This window comes from Chelmon rostratus, chromosome 11 (assembly GCF_017976325.1).
Source record: "Chelmon rostratus isolate fCheRos1 chromosome 11, fCheRos1.pri, whole genome shotgun sequence".
NCBI classification, from domain to species: domain Eukaryota; kingdom Metazoa; phylum Chordata; class Actinopteri; order Chaetodontiformes; family Chaetodontidae; genus Chelmon; species Chelmon rostratus.
The window spans coordinates 10584721-10606043 of record NC_055668.1 but is presented as its reverse complement, the minus strand read 5'-3'; the positions used below and the strand labels follow the sequence as shown (position 1 = coordinate 10606043).

At 42.1% G+C, this 21323-nt stretch overlaps 1 protein-coding gene across 1 annotated transcript in view; it reads left to right on the top strand.

Moving 5' to 3' along the window:
- LOC121614372 (neurexin-1a-like) overlaps positions 1-21323 on the top strand; it is a 247551-nt gene that overhangs the window by 214592 nt on the left and 11636 nt on the right. Inside the window, 1 exon segment of the mRNA XM_041948203.1 lies at positions 17383-17470. Coding sequence (XP_041804137.1) covers positions 17383-17470 — 88 coding nt within the window.

Here is a 21323-nt window from a genome sequence, read left to right as displayed (position 1 = left end):
AGCTAAAGTGCAGTCTTAAAGGCCGGGGTTAGCTTGTTGCTCAAACATTTGATGGAATAAATTGATGTAGTCAGATATAGAAATACATGCATAAGAATACATATATTTAGTTTTACCATGGAAAACTTCCCTCACTGTGACTTTAATAGATTGTCAGTAAACTGGTTCTGTCCACAGAATTGCAATGGTGAGAGAACACTAAATGAAACAGAGCTTGATATCGTAACCTTATTAGTTTGCTCATTAGTTCACATAACTCCCTGTCTCTGATGGCTGATCGCTGTTGATACATACCTTCAATGGAACCAGACGTATGCAACCACCACTGCTGTCTTGCCGTCCTCACGCAGCCAAAATGCCAGCAAATTAAATCTTTCAGTGACTCTCACTCTGTAGATTTAGGGTATGTCTTCTTGTACTGGCCCACTTAACTCCTAGAGGGTAAAGCCTGTGTTAATCATCATTAGTGTAATGATTTTGAGGTGTCTGAGGGGACTCAGCCTTCTCAGGTGCCCAATCAAAAAGTTCTCTAAATGCTCCCCTTGGGTTATATTGTTATTGAATACTGTGGGCCTTGGCTTATGGGTAACATTACATTAATGTCATTCTTCTCAAACCACTGGGTGTCCACTCATGCTTTATTAACAAGGATATTATCTTCTTAGAGCACACTGGCCTAATCAAGAACGAAATGCACCATGGGAAAGAAAAACTGATGAGTCAGAATGATTATTTTAATAGTGATTAGAATTTTCTTTTTGCTTTAGGGATAATTGGATTGATTCAATTCCAGGACTTAAAACCCACTCAAACACAGAGATAGTAAATACAGCAGTAGTCAGACCTAGCCTTGATGTTACCTTTATTTTGATCATATCTTTCGCTTTTCTGACTAAGATGTTCTATAATTTGCTCTTACGTGTCAAGTAGTTTTCTGTAGTGGCTGTTGCTGCTGTGTGCTCTGTGCCCACAGTAAGGTAGCTTGCTGTAGGGCCTGAGTGTCATGTCTTAATGAAGTGTCTGCTCTCCGTAGCGGTGCTTGGTCACATCCAATTAAACCATAATGCACTCGTGAATGCATTCACAAACAATGGTCCTGCTGCTGTACATATATGCCAAGAAGTTCTACTCACTTCTCTGTACCATGGTCTGGGAAAATTAGTGCTTCTCCCATTGCACCTAAAAGAACTTGACTTTCTTTGTGCTAATTGGATACATTTTTCATATATTTTGGGTAGCATTTGACAACAGCTGCTGCAAATATGCATGCCTGTAATGTTAGCATTAGATATTGAATACAAGGAGGCCAATGCCAACAACGACATGGTGTGTCTTGCAGATTTTTGAAGGGCTGGTGGAAAAAATGAAGGAGAAACTGCAGAAAGATATCCTTTAATACCAGATGATGCTTAATCAAAACCGCTCATGGATAAGAGATTGTGCCCTATGTAGCTGCTACCATCACAGTAAGAAAAAAAGAAAAAAAAGACGAAAGCCCGCTATCTAGAAGAGCCATTGAGAGCTCTTGACAGTGATGGATCCTCACCTGCATTGCTCTGTATTATCAACCCTGGCCAGCACACATACAGTATATAAATCTCACAACGGTCATAGTGTGAGGCTGCCATCCACCAACAGTACTGCCTGCAGGAACATCCTCTAAAGTTGGTGTTGGCTCCAGCATTACTGTAGAGATACAAGGACAGAATACTCAAGAAGAAACATGTTGTGTGTTAATGTCTTATGCAGTACGCACAGTAATGTGACAGATGTGTCACTGTTCTGGGAATTGATTAGCATGGAGAGCACAAAATTTGGTGTGTGTTCTGTGTTGATATTCAATTTAGCATTAAGCAGTTTTACTTCTGTTAGTGTTAATAGCTATGATCCACCTTTTTAATATTAATGCTCAACATTAATTGTTGGATCTGTTTTATGATATAATTAATAACAGCTCACTGACCTGATACTCGACAGACACAGTAGAACAGTTGGTTCCCAGTCATATTTTTAAACCTTAGCATTCATCACTTGTGATTTTCTTTCATTGTTTTTTAATATGATGATTCTGCTTTTCATTTGCTCAATTCTTCCCCTGTCACATGTGAATAGGTGATATAAAAGTTAATGTCACCACTTTTTTATTGGGTTAATGGTTCTGAAAATGTACCATAAAACCAGGCTAAGAGTCTGCCGCCATTCTAGCAGTACCATCAACATGATCATGTTATCATGCCAACAACAAAGTTTGCAATGCTAAAATGCTGATGCTTTGGGTAGTATTCACTACAGTAGGTCCACCATATTTGTTTAGCATGCTAGCATTTGCTAATTAGCACTAAACACAAAATACATTAACTCTTGACTGATGGGAATGTGCTAAGTTTTATTTGGTTTTTAACCAAAGGATTGGACAAATTGATATTTTGATCTGATTACTAGAGCGTGCACTAAAGGAGCCTTGAATATTTATAGCAAAAGTCCTCTTGGTGGCACTAGAGGAAAGATCAGGGAATCTTCAAAGTCAATAGAATTCATTTTCTTGTGACTATGAATATGAGTACAAACTTTTGTGGCAGTCCATAAAGTAGATGTCAAGCTATTTCCCCCCTAAAGAATGGAAAACTTTGACCTGCCGGTGGCGCTAGTGGAAAAGAAGCTAGAGGATCACCAAAGTATTGCTCTTGGGGCCTTGAATGAAAATAAGACAGCCGTCACTTTTCCAAATGTATTAGAAGCATTGTCTTGTATTGAGGCCAATACAGCATTTCTTAAACACAATGCTAATATTCGACCTCATACGGCGTTTCATGCTTGCCATGTTTCTTTCATAATGTTTTTTGCCAGGTACAATTTCTGTTTTATGGCTTGTTGCTGGTGGAAATTCAAGAAATGCAGATTATAGCCTGTTCCTAGGGAGAATGAATGGCCACTATGTCACATCATTGCCACCAAATAGCCAATTGGCCCCACTATTTCTGAATTAACCCTAGGTGAGGTGGGTGTAATGGCCATTCAGGGGAAGTGAAGAACATTCAAAACACATTGTGTGGGCCATTTCATTTGCACTCACAGCACATGGTTCAGTTCCAGCTGAACTGCCTTGTAGTGGCTCTGTTTGTCTTGGTCCCTGAGACGAGGGGCAGAAACCTGGCCTCTCTATAATTCACAGGGATAATCGAAGATTTGACATGCTGCACTGCTACACCTTCAGTGCGGTGTTTGGGTACCTGCTAGCCTCCCTTGCTGACTCTTAAAAACACACTGTAATAAACTTAGTGTCACAATAATCTTGTGGTGAAAAATCCTCTGCAACTTAGTACCCAATAACTGCTCAGTCTGCAGCTTCTCTCCTTTTATAAGCCTCCATGCACTATGTGTCTTTATTGTATCTGTACTACCTTTAGGCATTGTTGTGATTGTCTTGATACTGGTAGGGATTATTGTTTTACAAGCTAAGGCTGCAATAAGTCTGCACAGCCTAGATTTAATACTAATCCTGCATGCATCAATATTCAGACCTGAGACTTATCTCGGGTATTAAGCTCTCCTCAGGCAACTGCACACATGCAGTGCAGGTTCTTTAATTGTTATGATACTTGATATGATACCCTGTTTTGAGTTTAAGGACGCAAGGATGCATGATATCTGCTTTTACGTGTTTGACATTGCCCCTCTGATCTTTAGGATTGGTTTTAATATGAGCAAGTCTCTGTCAAGACCATCATCAAAAGACCAATCCTGCAGCTTCATGTTCAATTTCGACCTGTTGGTAGTGAATTTGAGCTCATATGAGAAGTTAGTTTTCACTGCGTATGAATTTTTCTCTCTGTGATGCAGCATTAGAGCCAGTTTGAAGACACTGGTGATCAGATGGATTGGCACCAGTGACTGAAATTAGTTTATTGTTCAGGTCACTTTTCGCTTGCACTGCAGTTCTTTTGTAGCTCTTTTCCTCCACAGGAACTTAATGATTCGTTACCCTGAGCTTCCCATAACCTGAACTTGGAAGAAGGAGCCTTGTGTTTTACTGTGCACCGTGACAAAAACTTGGATGATCTAGTTGGCAGATGAGTGAAGTTCAGCTGTGGGACAGAGAACGATGGAAAAAGTGGCGCTCATAAATATTTTCTTTTACATTTATATGTGATGACTTTTAAATGTCAGTATCATTAAGTTAATTGAAGATTGTTTGGTCAAGCTGCCCCAATACTTGTTGAAAAAAATAGCTTAAAACTGGAAACGTCCCATGATTTGGAGAATATGGAGAATAATGGAGAATGCTGGGAAATGTAGTCAAACTGGTGAGGTACTGCCCACTGTGCAAATAATATGTGAGAGTATCGCCTCTGTACATTGAAACAAACTTCCTCAGAGTGCTCATCTAAGCACAAAACGTGCATTATTCATAGTGGTGTTTGCTGTGTTGCAAGCTAGCTGTTGCACTTCTTCGCCCTCAGAGAACCTGTAGCGTGGTTTTAGTTTCACCTCGTAAGCAGTGCCCAGATTTAAGTTCAGGAACTCACCCCTTAAGCAGAGGGCGTACAGTGGAAGCAAAGACAGAACGTGAGACAGTGGCTACACCTTAGCTTACAGGTTTTTAAGATTCTCTCATAGAAAACGTAGAACAGACAGACTACATCACCAACCTGCATCCACACTGACTGACCTAGTGGGGTTTTCAGCCTCTATAACAGCAAACTAGCCATCAGTTCCTTGCATTTCAGTTTTAATTTTACAAAGTTATTAAGTAACAGGCTGCTCACAATAGTACAGGAAGTTTTTTGATTGGCAGGTATGCACTCAAGTTGTCAAAAGGCACTTTTCTCATCATCTAATGGAAAAAATGCAAGCATCTAACAAAACAGCCAGAACTGTAGTCTGAACAGCTGGCAGTTAAAATTAATGATCCTGTTCATTTTATTACAGAATAAAAAAATCATAGGTTGACTTTGTTTGTTCACCTCATGAGATTAGGAGTGTTTGTGCAAGTGTCAGCCAAGTGACCATGATTTTTAAGGTGGCTGTTTGTATGGGAAAGTCATAGAGACGGAGGAGAGATACGCGGTTGTTGAAGGTAACTGTTATGCAGTTACGCCACTGGCGACCTCACATGACAGTAGCATGAAAAGTCGAGTCTCGCTAGCACATCATCATCTGAAAGATCTTCCTTGAAAAGAAACCATAAACTGAAACATGGGAGTCTTTAAGTACAGCTGGAAGTTTATTTTGTTCTGTGTCTGAGTAGAATATAATAAGAGCCAATTTTGTAACATTAGTATTCCTGCATTGATTAGAGCTCTATGGGAAATTACTGATTTGCAGGGATGATTGTACATGTTTTTGTCTCTCTCCGGTCTCCTTTTTGTATTTGTATTAATAGGGACTGCTTGTCACATCGCTAACCAAGTGGAACTGTTTTCCTCAACTCATCTCGAGGCAGATCTTATTGAAAGAAACCAGACATCCTTTTCCCCCCTTATTTCTACCTCTGTGAGGTCACAAATTAAAAAACAGTCACATACACGGCAAACTAAGGAAAAGGTTACTAAGAAAACACACAATGTCCCACATTAATAGGGAGAAGGATTAATCAGCAAGGGATCAGTCATGTCGGAGGATATTCAACCTCGAGACATACTGCAGTGTTTAGTCTGAGTGTCAGTGCCCTGTGAGGTTGTGGTGCCTTCAATTATTCACAGAAAGAAAATATCCTCAGGATAAGATTTCCCCTGCAATGCAGATGTATGGGTTTGACCATCATGCTACTGAGATACTGTAAGCTTGAGAGGAAAAAATGAGTGATAGCTATCAAACAGCTCACTTCACTGACAGGTGCACATTGATTTTCCTGGTTTTCTTATATTTTTCTGCCCCTTGTGAAAGCGCCAGTGTCACCAGCCAGCCAAGCCAAAGAAACAGAAAAACCAGAGCGGATAATCCAGTGGCCGCACGTGTAACAATAACAGTAACTTGATGAGAGCAGAAACAGGTTGAATTGCAGGATATTTAGATGGACAGCTCTGCTGGGCAGCACTTGTGTGCCTCCCTGACCTCCCCCACCTTTCCCCTGAAAGCGAGGTGTGTGTGTTGTTGTGGGTGGTCCTGGAGTGAGTAGCCCCAGGCCAGGTCATGGGTTTGTGCCCACCCAGTGCTGACAGATGGCAAAGGAGGTAACGCTGCAGACCTGCGGTGGCCCCAGGCCCGCGGCGCTCACTCCCAGCGACAGACCATATCCATCATCTCAGCCTCACCGGGGGCCATTATGGAAGCTGCCCTTCAACACTGTGTCATACACGTAGAGTCCATGTGACTCGCTGATCCAGTCCACCTTGGCAGGGGTGAGCATGTACGCTCCGGTGTGTGCTGATGTGTGTTTGCATGATCTGATGAATGTTTGAATTGATAGGTGACAGCAGGCGTGTGTGCAGCAGGTACATGATGTGCGCATTAGCCAGCTGAGGCGCCAGGAGGCTTTCTCTTCCTTTGGTGTTTGTTTGTTTTGAAGGTTTGCTAAAATTATCACAGCCAAGTTCATCATACTTGCTGCCATTATTAAGATTAAGATTAAGAAGTCTAAGCAGCATCCTTGTTTTTGCAGGCTTCGCACTGCTGGCAGCATTACAGTCGACTACAGATTGTCCCACTGCTTGGATGACAAGAATGAAACCTACGCAGTGTGAACGTTGTCTCTGTTGTTTCATGAAGTGTTGGATCGTGCGTGGAGGAGATACTGACACTGACAGCTTTACAGAATGTTTTATAGACCATATTGTTGTCTCTCAGGACATTTGCTGTTATGATTTGTAGAAACAGAAAATAGTCCTGGGCCAACTGTTGAGCATAAGATACAATTTGTCCTACGGTGCATTGCTTCCACCTGCAAGAGTCTGCGATCAGCTGGTTTATACATGACATTCATGAACACAAGCTCTGCACCAACTGCTCGCTGAGCTGTGCTGAGCACGCTCCATTTTTTGAAATAATTTCCTCAAAAGCAGGTAGAAAGTGTCAGGGACAAATTGGCTTATGCATTTAAAAGCTCCTTTATTTTCTGATGCAAGTACTACGAGTAAAATCAGTTCTCACCAAAAATAAAGTCGAGTATATGTATGTATATATATATATATATATATATATATATATATATATCTTCAGATAAAACAAGTTAGCAACAAACGAACTATATTTGGTTGCAGAATAACATCAGGAAACTTTACAACAAGAAGACGTTGACTTGAGCAGTGTTGATCCGTCTTTATCTAAGTTTCTCTATGGAGAGTCAATACCAGCCTGGTAATTGAGTCTACAGCTACTGGGAGTCTTAGATTAAGATCATACTGCACATACATAACCAAGATGGCTGGTTCTGTTCAAAGAGCAGCCACCTTGATCTGATGTCGAACACCAGATCAAGTACTATAAAGGGGAGTTTATGGACGGAGGGCAGGATTATATACAGTAACGTCATTACCAGATTCAATTAAGGTAAATAAAATTCCACGAGGTACAGAAATGAAATAAAGGCATCCGCATGCCAGCAAATGAAGCCTGTTAGTTTAGACAGATGGATGAGAGAGAAAGAGTAATGGATAGAATGGCTTTGGGAAAGGAATATAACTCAATCATCAAAGCAACAAATGCTTATAATATGGATTTAAATTTTCTTTAAATGAATAGGCCAGCATTTTGGGAAATATTCCCCGTCTCGCTGAGGGCCAGGACCAGTTAGCTTAGCTTAGCATAAAGGCTGACAACAGGGGCAAACAGCTAGCCTGGCTCTGTCCAAGGATAACAAACTCTGCTGTAGATTAAAAAAGACATTTGGTTTTAGGGTGGATTCTGAACCAGCAGATACTTAAAAAAGTGCTTTTGTACTTTTCTCTGTACAGTTTTGATATGGATTAAATAAATAAGATATAGCATTTTAAGTATTGTACTCAGTATTTAGACGTGTTGGTAGGCAGAACCAGGCTAGCTGTTTTCTTGTTTTCCAGGCTTTGTGCTAAGCTGTACTAGCAGGAAGGCAAATAAGGATATTATTCCAAAATGCTGATTTATTCCATGAAAACAAAATAAAAGCGTCTTTTTGCAAGTCCAAAGCAGAATGACATGTCAAAAAAAAAAAACAGAAATAACAACAATATCTATAAATAATTAAAAGCAGGTCCAGTCAAAAACTGCAGTGCTGAACAGTCTAACATTACAGCAGCGCCACAGGGATGGATTAGTGATGAAAAATCAATCTTACTTGAGAGACTCCATAAATGCTGCACAATGTAGGCTGTGTATTGTTTGGATTTTTTTCCCAACCTTAATGTTATCACAGTCTGTTTCATCTCCCCTCTTCTGAATGAGAGCGTCGCTCATTAGTTTACAGCGGTCGCACTCGGCCCGTTGTGAATGACACATCCAGACCTGGAGGACAGGAATCTGATTATGACGACGCTCTGTGGGAGCTACGGGCGACCTGGTCTGCCGTTGTAGGGCAAAGCTGCTCTTCCTCTTTCCTCATGTCATGTTTTTGCAAACGTTACACGTGGGAATTAGGCCCAAGTACATTCATCTCGGCAGTGATGGCATCTATATTAGGATGACAAATTTGTTCCTGTCACCTGATGAGGGACTGGGACCGCGTGTCAAGACGCAGGTAAAGTCAGGAAGACAGCGATTTGTGGCCGAGCTGCATATCTCTCCCTCCCCTGCTCGCTCTTTTTCTCAAAGCACACGCGGCCACATGCTTGGATCTGTCTTCTATTTTTAGATTTTGAGGCAAAGGAACATGAAAATGAAGAATTACCCAGTCGCTTTGGATTGAGCCGAACTATTTCCACAAAATGACAAGTGTTTGTATGTTAGCATTTAGATAGAAAGCGGCATGATTACAAACCATTCTCTGGTAATTGTCATTCCTCCCTCACTCCCCAGCTTATCCTTAGTGTATGATATTCCTCCTGGGCAGTTCCCTATTCTCGGGCCAGATTACTACCACGGCAAGCTGAAAATGCGCACAGAGCTCCAGATTCGATTTCAGATAACGAAAATATCAGGGCATCCAGAGGGGAAAATGGCTCAATGCCAACAGATTTCATTTATCTGAGAAGTGTGAAAGCAAGGATCAGGGGGAGGGACAAAGTCGACCATGTAATATACTTCTATGGAGCGGTGTTTATGCATAGGCAAGAGAGAGGAGAAATGAGAGAACAAGAGGGGGGGAGCGTAGGAGGTAGATGGAGGCAGATAGTGTTATGAATTTCATATTAAGATTTTATCATTTAGAGCATGTAGCTAACAGAAGGCATCCAGCTCTCTCCGGTGTAATCTGCTAGAAGCTGGATACTACATGGCAGCCGCTCAATGTGCACTCTTTCTGCACTGTGAGGTGACTCCAGGCGCTCGTCCATATTGTGTGCACATTATTTATGTGTCCCCGGTAATAAATAATAAGCGCCGTGCTTGATTAGAAATCAAAATATCAACTGTTCATCATCGGGCGTGCGCGATGAGTTATGTGAGGAGGGTGAATTGGGCACCAGTCGCACATGGTTCACTCTGACTCACTGACTGACATGGTGATGGAGTGATGCAGGCGCTGACTGGGAAATAGACTTTGTGCCTCTTCCCACGCAGCCGGACAGACAACTTTCCTACCTCGGTGCCTGAGCCGTGTCACACAATGCGCTACGTGTTTAATTTGCATCAAGGCCACGAGTGCGACTGCTCCCGTAAAATGAGTTGAACGGGGTCCTGAGGGGGGCTTGAGGAACATCTACAAAGCGGCCTAGCAGTGCCTTGAAGCAGCCACATTAAAAGGAGTCCTCACATAGCAGTGTTTCCCGAGAGGGAGCGTGTTTAACAAGGGCAGAGGCATGTGTACGTTATGAAGCAGCTCTGTATTTACCTCATATCCGTATCTTCTTGTACAGCACACCTTTACACTCCTACATTACCCCCACCTGTTCCTTTGTATCGCTCTCTCAAATGCAGCCTTTCATTTCACGCGGCTGAAGCCTCTTCGGGCCTGTGCACCAAGCGAGCAATTGGCCTGTCACTGCTCACTCTTTCCTTATTTTTTATTTCTTTTTTTATCCTCAGACACTAAATCTACTGTTTTTTTTACTGCATTCATTCCTTTGACTTTACTTCCACAATACAATATTCATCAACATTACATTACCAACAACCTTTACACACCTCAGTAATAATGAAATCTAATGCTCTTTTGCTGGCATACACAATAACAAACTACTGGACAGATTGAATCCACTAGACTGTTGATGTGCAACAGAAATAATCAGAGTATTTCTGTAACCCTTGCTAAGTACATTTTACTCCTAATTTTGAATTAAACTCACGGTTCAGGGTGTCACGCAAATGTCATTACCAGTCGTCTTGGGAATGTTTGCGTTCCTGTGTGACACTATGCTTGTATGCTGTGAGGCGCACCCGCTGCGCGCTGTGGTGACGGTGTGTGAAGCTGCCTCCCAGCACCTTGTTAGACTGTCTGGGGTGCAGAGACTTAAGCCTGAAGGAAGATGTATGGAGAGACAGGAACATGTGGGCACCAGGGGAGGAGATGGAGAGCCTCCGACCATTCTTTTTTTAATGACACTCTGATACTCTGCCTGAGGTCCAGTCGCAGCAACAGCTGCTTCGTTTTAAATAAAGCAAAGCCTTTCTCCCAAAAGGGACGGTGTCTCATAACTTAGAAAGTGAAAACAGCTGTCCGCCACGGCCAGTTTTACGTTACGGCAAACACAAGCAGAAGAAGTACCAATTATTCAGCGTAAATTGCCTTTGAGAAATGCGCCATCTTTTTGCATGAATTCTCTGGTGCTGTGAAGAATCACACAGTTTTCTGAATGCACTCAGTGATCTGCTTCTGTTTGAAAGAATACAATGCATGATATAATGCTTCAGGTAATTAGAGGCAGTTTACATAAATGAGGCTGTTAATTATAATACATACATCACATTATGACTATAGTGTATCCTGTATGAGAGCAGTTATACAGATTGTGCAGATCATAGTAACACGCCTCATTTTTACAGGTGACAATATTTCAGTAACAACAACAATACAATTTCTGGGGAAAATAATAAAGCACCTGGTCTTGTTTTTTGCTCTTTTGCATATATTTTTGGTTTGTTTGTTGACTGATGTTTTTTGGCAGTGCCTGTTTTGAAGCTTTGTATATCCATTTGCTGAGAATCGCAGATGTAAATCCTCTTCAGCGAGGATACAGCAGAGAATATCTCCATTTTTATCCTGCTGGTCGTTCTCTATTGTTCATCACTCTCCTCTCAGACAGACACGACTGAGTCGCCGTGGCAATCTGTCGTGTCACCATGAAGCCTTGCACCAGAGCTTTTCTTTAATTGTTATAAAGCCCAAAAAATCAAGATGTTTTGAACATGATAAGCATGTTATATATACTGTATAAACCCGTCACTGTTTGCCACACAGCTGGGCTGTGATAGCGATAGTGCCGTTCTATTGTCTTCCAGTCTTACTGAAGTCTGTATCTGTGTGAGTCCACGATGTTGACAGCTTGGCAGACCAGCAGTAGGAAGAGTGTGGGCGAAGGCCAGGCAATACACTGAGCTGAACTCACAGTCTTAGAGGCCCACACGCCTTCATTATTCAGTTGGAATCTATTGAGCATCTGGGACTAAATTATTCATCAACATCGACCTAGTTCCAGGGTGCTAAGTTAGATACTTGGATGTCATCAGGCGTTCTGATAAGAGCTGCTGCTGCAGTGTGATAGCTGCCACGGGTAAATTCATCCCGTGTCTAACCAGGAGCCGTTTCTATCCGCTGACCCAACGCCTGCCTTGCCCTCCCCCTCCCTCTCTCCCTCTCTCGCTCTCCCTCTCTCTCTTTCTATCCCTCTCTCTCACTCTCTCACTGGCACATTAATGATGTGTTGCTGCAAGAGTGAAGCTTAGGACAACAAACTCCTCCCAATTAGTCTGTGCAGACCACAACTCTGGTCAGATGTGGACACTAGCAGGCCACTACCAGGGTAAATCAGTGCCAGCATGAGAAATAATGGCACACGGTCTGAGCAGGGACATATACAGCATACTGATTCCTCTGCTTTTAGGGGCAGTCAGGGCTTCGGCTTCAAGGGCTGCTGCCAATTACAGACAAGATGTAACATTTTCAGCTAAAGTATTGGCTTAAAATGGAGTCTTGACTGTACCTTTAATATGATTTATCCAGGATTATCATGACATAATGGAAATAAGAGAAACATGAGGACAATACCAATTACAGGAACAGCCGTGTAGCAGTCAGGGATTTTTTTATTCACCATATATGTCTTTTGGCTTTGTTTACAGTATGAAGGCAAATTATACTTATAGAAATATATTCTCTGTTAATTTAGCCCTATTGGTTGAATAAAAAAATACACAAGGATGCAATGTTGATTTTTTTCTTCAAAAACAGTTCAAGCTATTGCATACCTATTAGCATTATAATTACTCGAGCAATATCCCTGCCACTATCAAATATAACAATTAGGGGCTAATTATTTTGTTTTTATTAAGATGCTCAAACCTGCTGGGTTGGAATGAGCGGTGGGATTAGCATTAAAGATAGTCATTGAATACAAAATGATAGATAAGATTTGGCATGTGAAAAGTAAAAGAAGTAGTGTGGTTTCATATTTTTCAGAAGGTTTAGTACAGGTTTAGTAAATTCCATAACATGCATCATATATGAGGCGACTTTCGCACAGTCCACTTTTGGTATCAGTGATTTCTTCCTTGTATGGTGTGGTCTGATAATAGTGACAGCCCGTGGGGAACGGTTATTCAGTAGGACGCTTACATCGAATGGATTGTGTGCAGTATGAGAATATGGGTCGTGGACATGAAGGATCATGCGTAGTCTGATCTGGAAGATCTGGACAAGTTATAAGGCAAAAGCTGCCAGGTTTGCGTGCAGTTTTGTGCACAGGAAGGCTTGTTATGTGACCCAACCTAGAATTTACTGGACGATAATAGCGCAGCCTTTTTTGGGCGTTTTGATTTGCACCAGGTCCTTATTAGCAACAGATTATGGACACTGAGTAAAAAAAAAGTTTTATTATAATCGGCAATCAGCAAAATAACAAAAGAAACAGCTTTGCGAAACAACGGCTTATATTGGACCAAAACAGAGTTTACGAGAGGAAAGAAAAAAATAGAAAAGTAGAAAGGCAAAAGAAAACAGCACGCATCCTCGGTGGAATACATTACCAGGACAGCAGAGGCATGCTTTGGATAAACCCTTCAGATGCCTTCAGTGTCCTCCTGACTTTCAGCTCGTCTCCAAAGAGACATGTTGTGTGCCAGAGAGCATTCATCAAATTAGACCAGAGAGAAAACAATGTGAAAACCCCTGGCTCTCCATAGAGACGTGCCGACAGGTTATCACAGAGAAGGTGTCTCTTGCTCTCGAGCGCTGGGGCAGCAGCACACAGCATCCTCTCTGCAGAGCAGCCCTCCCCTCCCCTCCCCTCCCGTCCCTCAACCAAGGATTAAGAGGGGAAAACATGCATTCAGGGGGAGAAGTGTACAGATGTAGTGCATTATAGTGAAGCCGCCTACTCCATAAAACAGTTAGTAGAGAGTGGCATTGGACGCCTCGTAGTTGAGCATTAGTGGGGAACAGATAAGTGTTTTTAGGGTTGTAGATAACCTGGTGTCCGGCAGAATGAGACTGCTGACTAAGCTTTAGCAAAGCACATGCAGACCATGGCTTGGCCCGGACATCTCATTAAGGGGGACCATTATCAATCCTCAGAGATCGAAAGCCAGCGTGACAGTGCTATAGAAAGCACCAGGGCGCCTTTGGCTGAGTCAGGGTGGAATTTCCTGGTCCACATCCCCTTTGATGGTTCAATCAGCACACGAGCCAAGGTCAGTCGATAGCTTTACTTCACTGTAAGGCCTGCAAAGATTTATTTTTTCTTTTTGTCGTTGTATATGAAACTCCCCAGATACCTTAAGTATTTGAAGTGACGCCGCACTCAGAAACTATGAATATTTTCATACATCTTGTATGAACACTAAAAGCAGGTTTCTCTCTTCAGTGTCTCTTTTTCTTCCTTTTTTTGTGTTCTTCATACTCCCGCCTGTCTCCCTGGGTTTACTTGGTATATCTCATAGGAGTGTGTTCTCTGCTGCTCTGAGCAGAGGCAGATAAATGAGCTGTGCTGTAGGTTCACCATGGCTTCAGCACTTTATCGCTAGATTAATGATGCTTTGCGAGCCCCGAGCTTTTGCTCTTAGCATTTTCGAAGTACCTTCATAAAATGAACTACAGGTACATCTTGTTTATAAGCTTATCTACTGGAGCACCTTTCCAGTGGGCATGGTGCTCTTTGCATCAGTGAACCTGAATCTGCTGAGCTAACGAACCCCCCAAAAAACATACAGCGTTTCTGTAAAACTTCAGGAAAAGATGCCATTTAGATCAGAAAACCTTGGTTTTATTTTTAACTCGAAGCCATCACATGCATATATTGTGTTGTTTAAGACAGCTCCTTTGGAAAAGATCAGCAAAGATTTCAGTGTCCTTTTCAGACATCCTCGCCAGGCTACCTGTCAGTTTTCATCACGGCGGCTAAATTGCATGGTAAGCCCCTCACATACCCCACATTGAATTGTCACGGGTGAAAAAGAAGCCGAGCGTTGGAGGTGGACACCATGAATTGGTAATGTTATTGGATTTCAACCAGGTCGTGACCACATCAAAATGTTGACCTACACACTAATCCTGGCTGGCAGACTGATGCTCAGTAACATGTGAATTCATTTTGGTGTAGATTCAGAGGCTTACAGCCACTACACACACAAGATTCATTTAAAAAGTATAGGATAGGGTTGATATTTTGATTAGATCAAAGAAAGATTGGACGTGGAGGTGGCTTACAGGCCCAACTGAGCTCCAGTTTCACACAGCCTTTGTCCTTGGAGGATGAAGTGAGTATGATATTATACTCCATGTATTTAATCTTATCTAAAGTCTCACTCAAGGTGTAATGATACAATTATTCGATTCCTTACAGTTTTTACATTATTCTGAATTGTATATTCATTGTCTGAACAATTAGATTTGATGCCAGCAACTTTAATTATAAAATCAAAGCTTCTCTTAATAAGAGAAAAACAACTATCCTTGCAGGCTAGCTGTTCCCTCCTGTTTCCAGTCTTCATGCTAAGCTAAGCTAATCAGCTGCTAGTTCTACAGTCACTGACACACAGACTGTCGCTACATTTTTTTGACTTAGTAGCAAGTTCACGTTTATTCAGCTCTTTACAGTTATTCCATTATATCCATTTAATGCAGATTTAATTGCAGACATTATGACATAATTTCATAAACTCAAAATATCAATATTTTCCCGTCTTTGCAAGCAAAGCAGAGATAAATGAATCGTAGCATTAAATTGTACATTCATCTCATAAACAACTGGATTTCTTGTCTGCACCTTGAATTATAAAATCAAAGGTTGTCTTGTAAAGAGATAAACAAATATCCATATTCATTATGGGATTTCACTGTGGTGAGCGGAGTGTGAGGCCTCAGGCTGTAGCTTTCCGACCTGAATGTGGAGACAGAAACATAAAAATATGAACGGGCATAGAGCTCCACTCAGGTTATTCTATGGGGAGTTAACCTACATCTCGTACACCCACATCACATTGCTTCCTCTTCTGGGCTTGCAAATAAATCCGAAGGACAGAGTTGAAAGGAGAGGGAGAAGAGAAGAGGGATGTGAGAGGTAGAGAGAACGAGAGAGAGAAAGAGAGTGGTAAGGTGGGAAGAAGAGAGAGGGAGTATTGATTCCTTGATTCCCGTACCTCTGCCAGTGAGTGCAGAGTGTCAAGATCTCCCGCCAGGAAAAACAAATCACAAGGCTGAAGTGATGGATGTGGCACTCCAGGATCCGGCGGTTGTGCCATCTGGATGGCCGACACTGTATATCAGCCTCATGCACAGCAAATTAAATTTACATTTGGACGGCTTCCCCGGGCCTCACCCAGCACAGATGCACCAAAAACAGCCCTCCACCACAACTCCCTTAATGGGTTTGATCTATCATTTCCAGGTCTATTATGTAAAGATGAAGTTGGTCCGTGTTCAGAATGTCAAAACGATGTTACAGTCACAATAAAATCACATTATATGCAGCCAAATGGATGTTAAGCAAAATGACATCACCTTTAATTTCTTTAAGATGAGTCAATACTAATCCAACTTGCAGATATATTTTGATGCACAGTCAAACATCAGTGAAATAATAGCACAAATTGAATAAAACCCCGAGTCCATCTTCGTTTTTGAGACCTAATGCATTTCTCTCTTTCTGTCACGCACATGAATACCCAAGGTTCTGAAAATTTTTGCAAAATAAACATTGTCAAGTGTGCATTTGGGGATTTAAAAATATTAGCACAAAAGGGATAAGCAGAGGTACGAGGCTAAATATATAGCAGCGGTTTATTCTGCTTAGCAGCGCTCCGTAACCAAAAATGCAACCCGGCCCTGAACTCAGGCTGCCATGCTTAAATGAAATGACCTTTAACGCAGAGCTGATCAAATGGCCTGAAGCAAGACCATAAAAGAACATTGCAGTATAATGTTTTACAGTGTACTTTTTTCTGGTCTTTTGTTTGCCCTTTCCTATTTTCCAAGAGGGTAAAACGTATCATGTTTGGCAGGTGAGGAAGTGTGTTGAGAGCAGTCTAAAATGGATTTGGTATTGGAGTGCATGTGGCAGCAGAATAATGAATCACCTACATATATATATATATATATGTCATGGTTTTGGTTTATTTTGGATGCTTATTGTGTAAAATACATACTGAAACACATTGAAAGAAACAAGGAAAAGTATTGATTTAAAACCTCTTAATGCTCTGCCCTTTCTTTTCCAATCTCTCTTTTTTTTTTTAGCTTTCATGGCTGGTTGTCCTCTAAATGTCAAAGGTGTTTTGTGATGGCTCTTAACAATCCCTTGAAGGGCTTCTCAAAGCCACACACTGCAGCACAAATTGAGCATTTGAGTTGACAATTGTGCTGTGAACTTTAGCATCTGCTGTTCCTCAATAATCAGATCTTATTTCTGTAAGGATAGCGTTGCCTGAAAAGTAGCGTAGCAGCTGCTCGGGCGCCAGGCAGCGTGCGACCGTGTTGACAGATAAATCCAGCAGCCAAACAGTGGAGCTGTCTGGATTCACATCTCATTTGTCCTACTCTCCTTAACCTAACCCTCTGGAAACGCCGCTGTTGTTAGTCCTGAGTGGGAGCCATCTTGCCACATTGATGCAGCTAAGTATTTCATGCCCTCACTGCTCTGCTGTGTGCCTCTCTCTTTTCAGACAACAGACGACCTGCTGGTGGCGTCAGCTGAGTGTCCGAGCGATGATGAGGACATTGATCCCTGTGAGCCGAGCTCAGGTGGGTTAGGTTAGTCATCTCTTTTTATTCTACTTCTCTCTGGGTGTGTCAGTGTGTCTCTGTGTGTCATGATCCACCCCCGCCAAGAATCTCTAGGCTAACACACACACACACACAGTGTTTGAATGAGCAGATTGGAGTTTTAGTTAGAGCCTGAGCACTTCTCAGAGGCAGCGTTGCTCTTCTGGCTACCGCCGACTGCACGATACAGCAAGCTGGAGGCTGCCCATTAGGTCTGTCTGGGAAGCTTCCTTTCTGCCACAGTATGGTTTTATTGGTTGTTATATTTCCATGTCCAGGGACATAAAATATAGATGAAATCAAACTTATAAAAGGCAATTACCTTTTATTTACATTCATTTATGACCATAGGAATCATTGTTTTGTCATGTAAGCATCACATATCTTCCTGCAAAAGTAAAATGCTGCATTTGTACACAGTTTTTGTATAAATTAAACAAGCAAGATATAGGGTGTTAATTCGGGAGATTAAGAGGTGTAGGTATTTTGTAGCTTTGGACAGAGCCAGGTCAGCGTTTTCCCCTTGTTTCCAGTCTTTATGCTTAGTTAAGCTAACTGTCTGCTGGTTCTATAGCCATACTTACTGCACATACATTTAATGTGATAAAATGCTTTTTTTTCATTTAGTAGCAATGTAGGCATGGTTTCATGATTTTAGCTTTCTCTTCTGGTTTTTAGTGAGCTTGAGAAGTTTGGCTTCCGCCCATTGAGATTTTACACACCAGTATTTTTTCATAACAAATCTGTCTCTGAGAATTGCATGCATAACTAAAACTCCACACCGCTTAAGTTCTTTTGTATGTGTCAAAGCAGCTGCTAGCACTGTGTTTTAATTGTGCACATATTTCGTCTTCATCAGCTCATGGCACTTGTTAGTCTGCAAACATGGGAGTTCTTAGAAAGACAGAACAGCGCACAGTTGTAATTATCAGACCCACATGACTCCAACACATGACATGAAGGAGAGTAAACCCAGAGAGGAGTGTGTAAAGGCTGATTTTTACACACTTTTACAGCTTGTAGAGGGTCCCCACTGTTGTTAATTAAATTCTGCAGCGAGCAGTGGGAGTTCATCCTGTTGTGTCTCATGCACTATTGTTCAGGATAGCTGCAAAAATCAGGTGTTTCACTTCCTAAAACAAGAAACATGTTGGTCTATAATTGTAACTGTGTGTTCAACAGCCCTGATCAATTGAAAACACCTCTTTTTACCCAAGGTATTTGAAAATACCTGTTTTTATCAGGTGTACTTTGGCAAATTGTAAATGTGTTTTTGTTCCTGCAATGCCACCAAACTTTTAATCTCTTACCTTGCCACACATAGACAGCAATTAGGTCTAACCCTTAGCTCCCGCCTATGAATGGAAGGATTTTCAAATGCAGTCTGAAGTGATGAGAAGCACAGAGAACAATTAAGTCCAGACCCAAGGCCCCCCACTCCATCTAGATGTGCTATCGATCAGTATGTGGTCATAAAACCTCCACTAAATTAATGTCTGCCCCACAGCAAAGACTATCAACTTTCTAGTCTGTCTCTCTTCCTGTTCCTCTGGCCGTCCACTGGCAAGATTAGCTTTTGCCACAGTTACTCTCTTCCTATAACTCTCATACTGCACATTAGAGTGATATTCCCATTGGGCAGCATCACAATAGGCACTTCTAATGTACATCTGCTACCTCTGTCAAGTACCATACACAGGAGATTGGTGTGCTCGCTGATTCACACCAGCAGCTTGCATTATGGTATTTTTTGACAAGGGCATCTGCCAAAACATCAGTCGCGAACTGTGTGATGCTCGGGGACGCACATTCCCAGAGCAGAGTATCCCTCTCCTTCTGTGATCACTGAAGGGGATTTGACACCAGAGCTGTGGGCTCCCAGGGTGGCAGCTGTCTAACACCGTATCCTGATTAATATCTACATTCAGTGCGATTCACACGCTCTGCCAAGCACTCACCACATCTCAGACGGCGTTGCTGTGGATAAAGAACTGGATCCACTGTGGCTGAGGGACTACTTTCTCATATTACTGTTCAGCCAACTGCTTTTAATGGCACCAATAATATTTTTCAAGCAACACCTTGACAGTCTGTTCTGTCTGGCAACTCAAAAGCAGAGGGCAGACTCACGCGCTTCTGATATCTCCCTCCTTCCCTCACCACGTGGCGCTCAGGCTGCACAGCACATGTATGCAGTTGGATAATGTCGGTGCATAAGTGATCCCAAGAGGTGAGCTTTGAAACAGACTATTATCTGAGCCATGCATGGCCCAAGGACAGCTCCAGATCATCCTGTATATCCCCGGAGTCTCGTCCCATGGTAGTCCCTATCAGCCGTTGTGCGACATCAGTCGGGCAAACTTACTTATTGCCATGCTTTATTTCTCTTACCTCCGGAAACCATGGAAAACCAACGGTACCAGCAGAGCTTATCACCCGGCAGGACTCAGATTAGATCATACTGCAGCAAATTGAATCCCCCCCCCACCCCACCCTTGTTCAGGAAACCACTGAGGAATACACAGGCCCATGATGCTGCAACACATCTGATCTGTAATAGGAGGCTGGTTTGGGAAGTGTGCATGTACTCAGCAGCAGGGTTCTGACAGCTGAATATCACTGTGACTACAATTACAGGCACACATTAATGCATCTATCTTTGTGATGCCTACTGAGGAAATTTCAGAGAAAAGTAAAACGTGCAAAGTGCTTCCATGCGACCTCACCTCGGAAACACTGCATAAAATCTGACATTTAGCAAAACATTTTCTGCATTTTCCTGGAAGAAAGAAAAAGGTTGTTGACTTAAACACCACAATGAAATGTCGGCAGATCCTCTTGAGGAAATGTAGTTGTGGGCTCTACTTGCGTGAAAAAAGCCTGGTGAACAGTCAATTGAGATGGTGGCTGGCTCTGATTTTCAAGAACCAACCTCGGTTTTTATGGCGAACGTTAATGGAACAGGTTGTAGCCTAGCTGCATGGGGTCAGATGAAATGGATGTCTCTTACTTACCTGCTTCATTTCATTGGCGTCATGCAGGCCGTTGATGGAGGGCAGCTGCGGCACGGTGACCCGCATCCAAGGTTACATCCTGCAACTGCCTTTGTTCATCATCATTGCTTTTTCCTCCCCTGTGCATTCACACTTTTGCCACTCCTTATTTGTCTGAATTAGTCAAATTCTCGTTATCAAATCTGATTGACCTGCCACTATTACACACATATATACATCCATTTTTCTTTCAAGCTATTTAAAATATGTGCCCAGAACTCCACTCGAATTTTAAACATTTTAATATTGTGTTCCATCCTGTTAAAGGCTGCTTGCGATAGCTTCATGTTTACTGTACAGACTTGACAGAGGAGTGAATCTTCTCATCTAACTGATAAAGTTCATAGCTGATTGGTGCAGTGCATTTTTCTGTACTCAGTGGAATACTCAGTGGACCGCGTGAAAATTATACTTCCTTAATTGTTACTAGAGAACAAACCCCCTATGCATCATGCAGGAAAAATGATAAAATAAAGTAAAAAGAAGTTTTTCTTGTACCTCGGGACTCAGAATTCTTTCATTCCAGCCTCTCATGTTTTTCCTGTATGCGGAGGGCACAGAAGTACAGTCATGTATTTGCTGCATCGGTCGGATTTTTATCTTTACACCTTTACCTTTTCCACCGTACTTAATTGTATACCATGCAGGCATGGAAACATGATTTGTATGAGAGAAACTGGCTCTTTGTCAAATGCAAGTACACACCAGCAGCCTCGGTGAGAGTTTCGGTAAACACACCTTTCTGCATTTCGCAAATCAACTCTCAGTGCTTTTATTCTAAGCTCCAG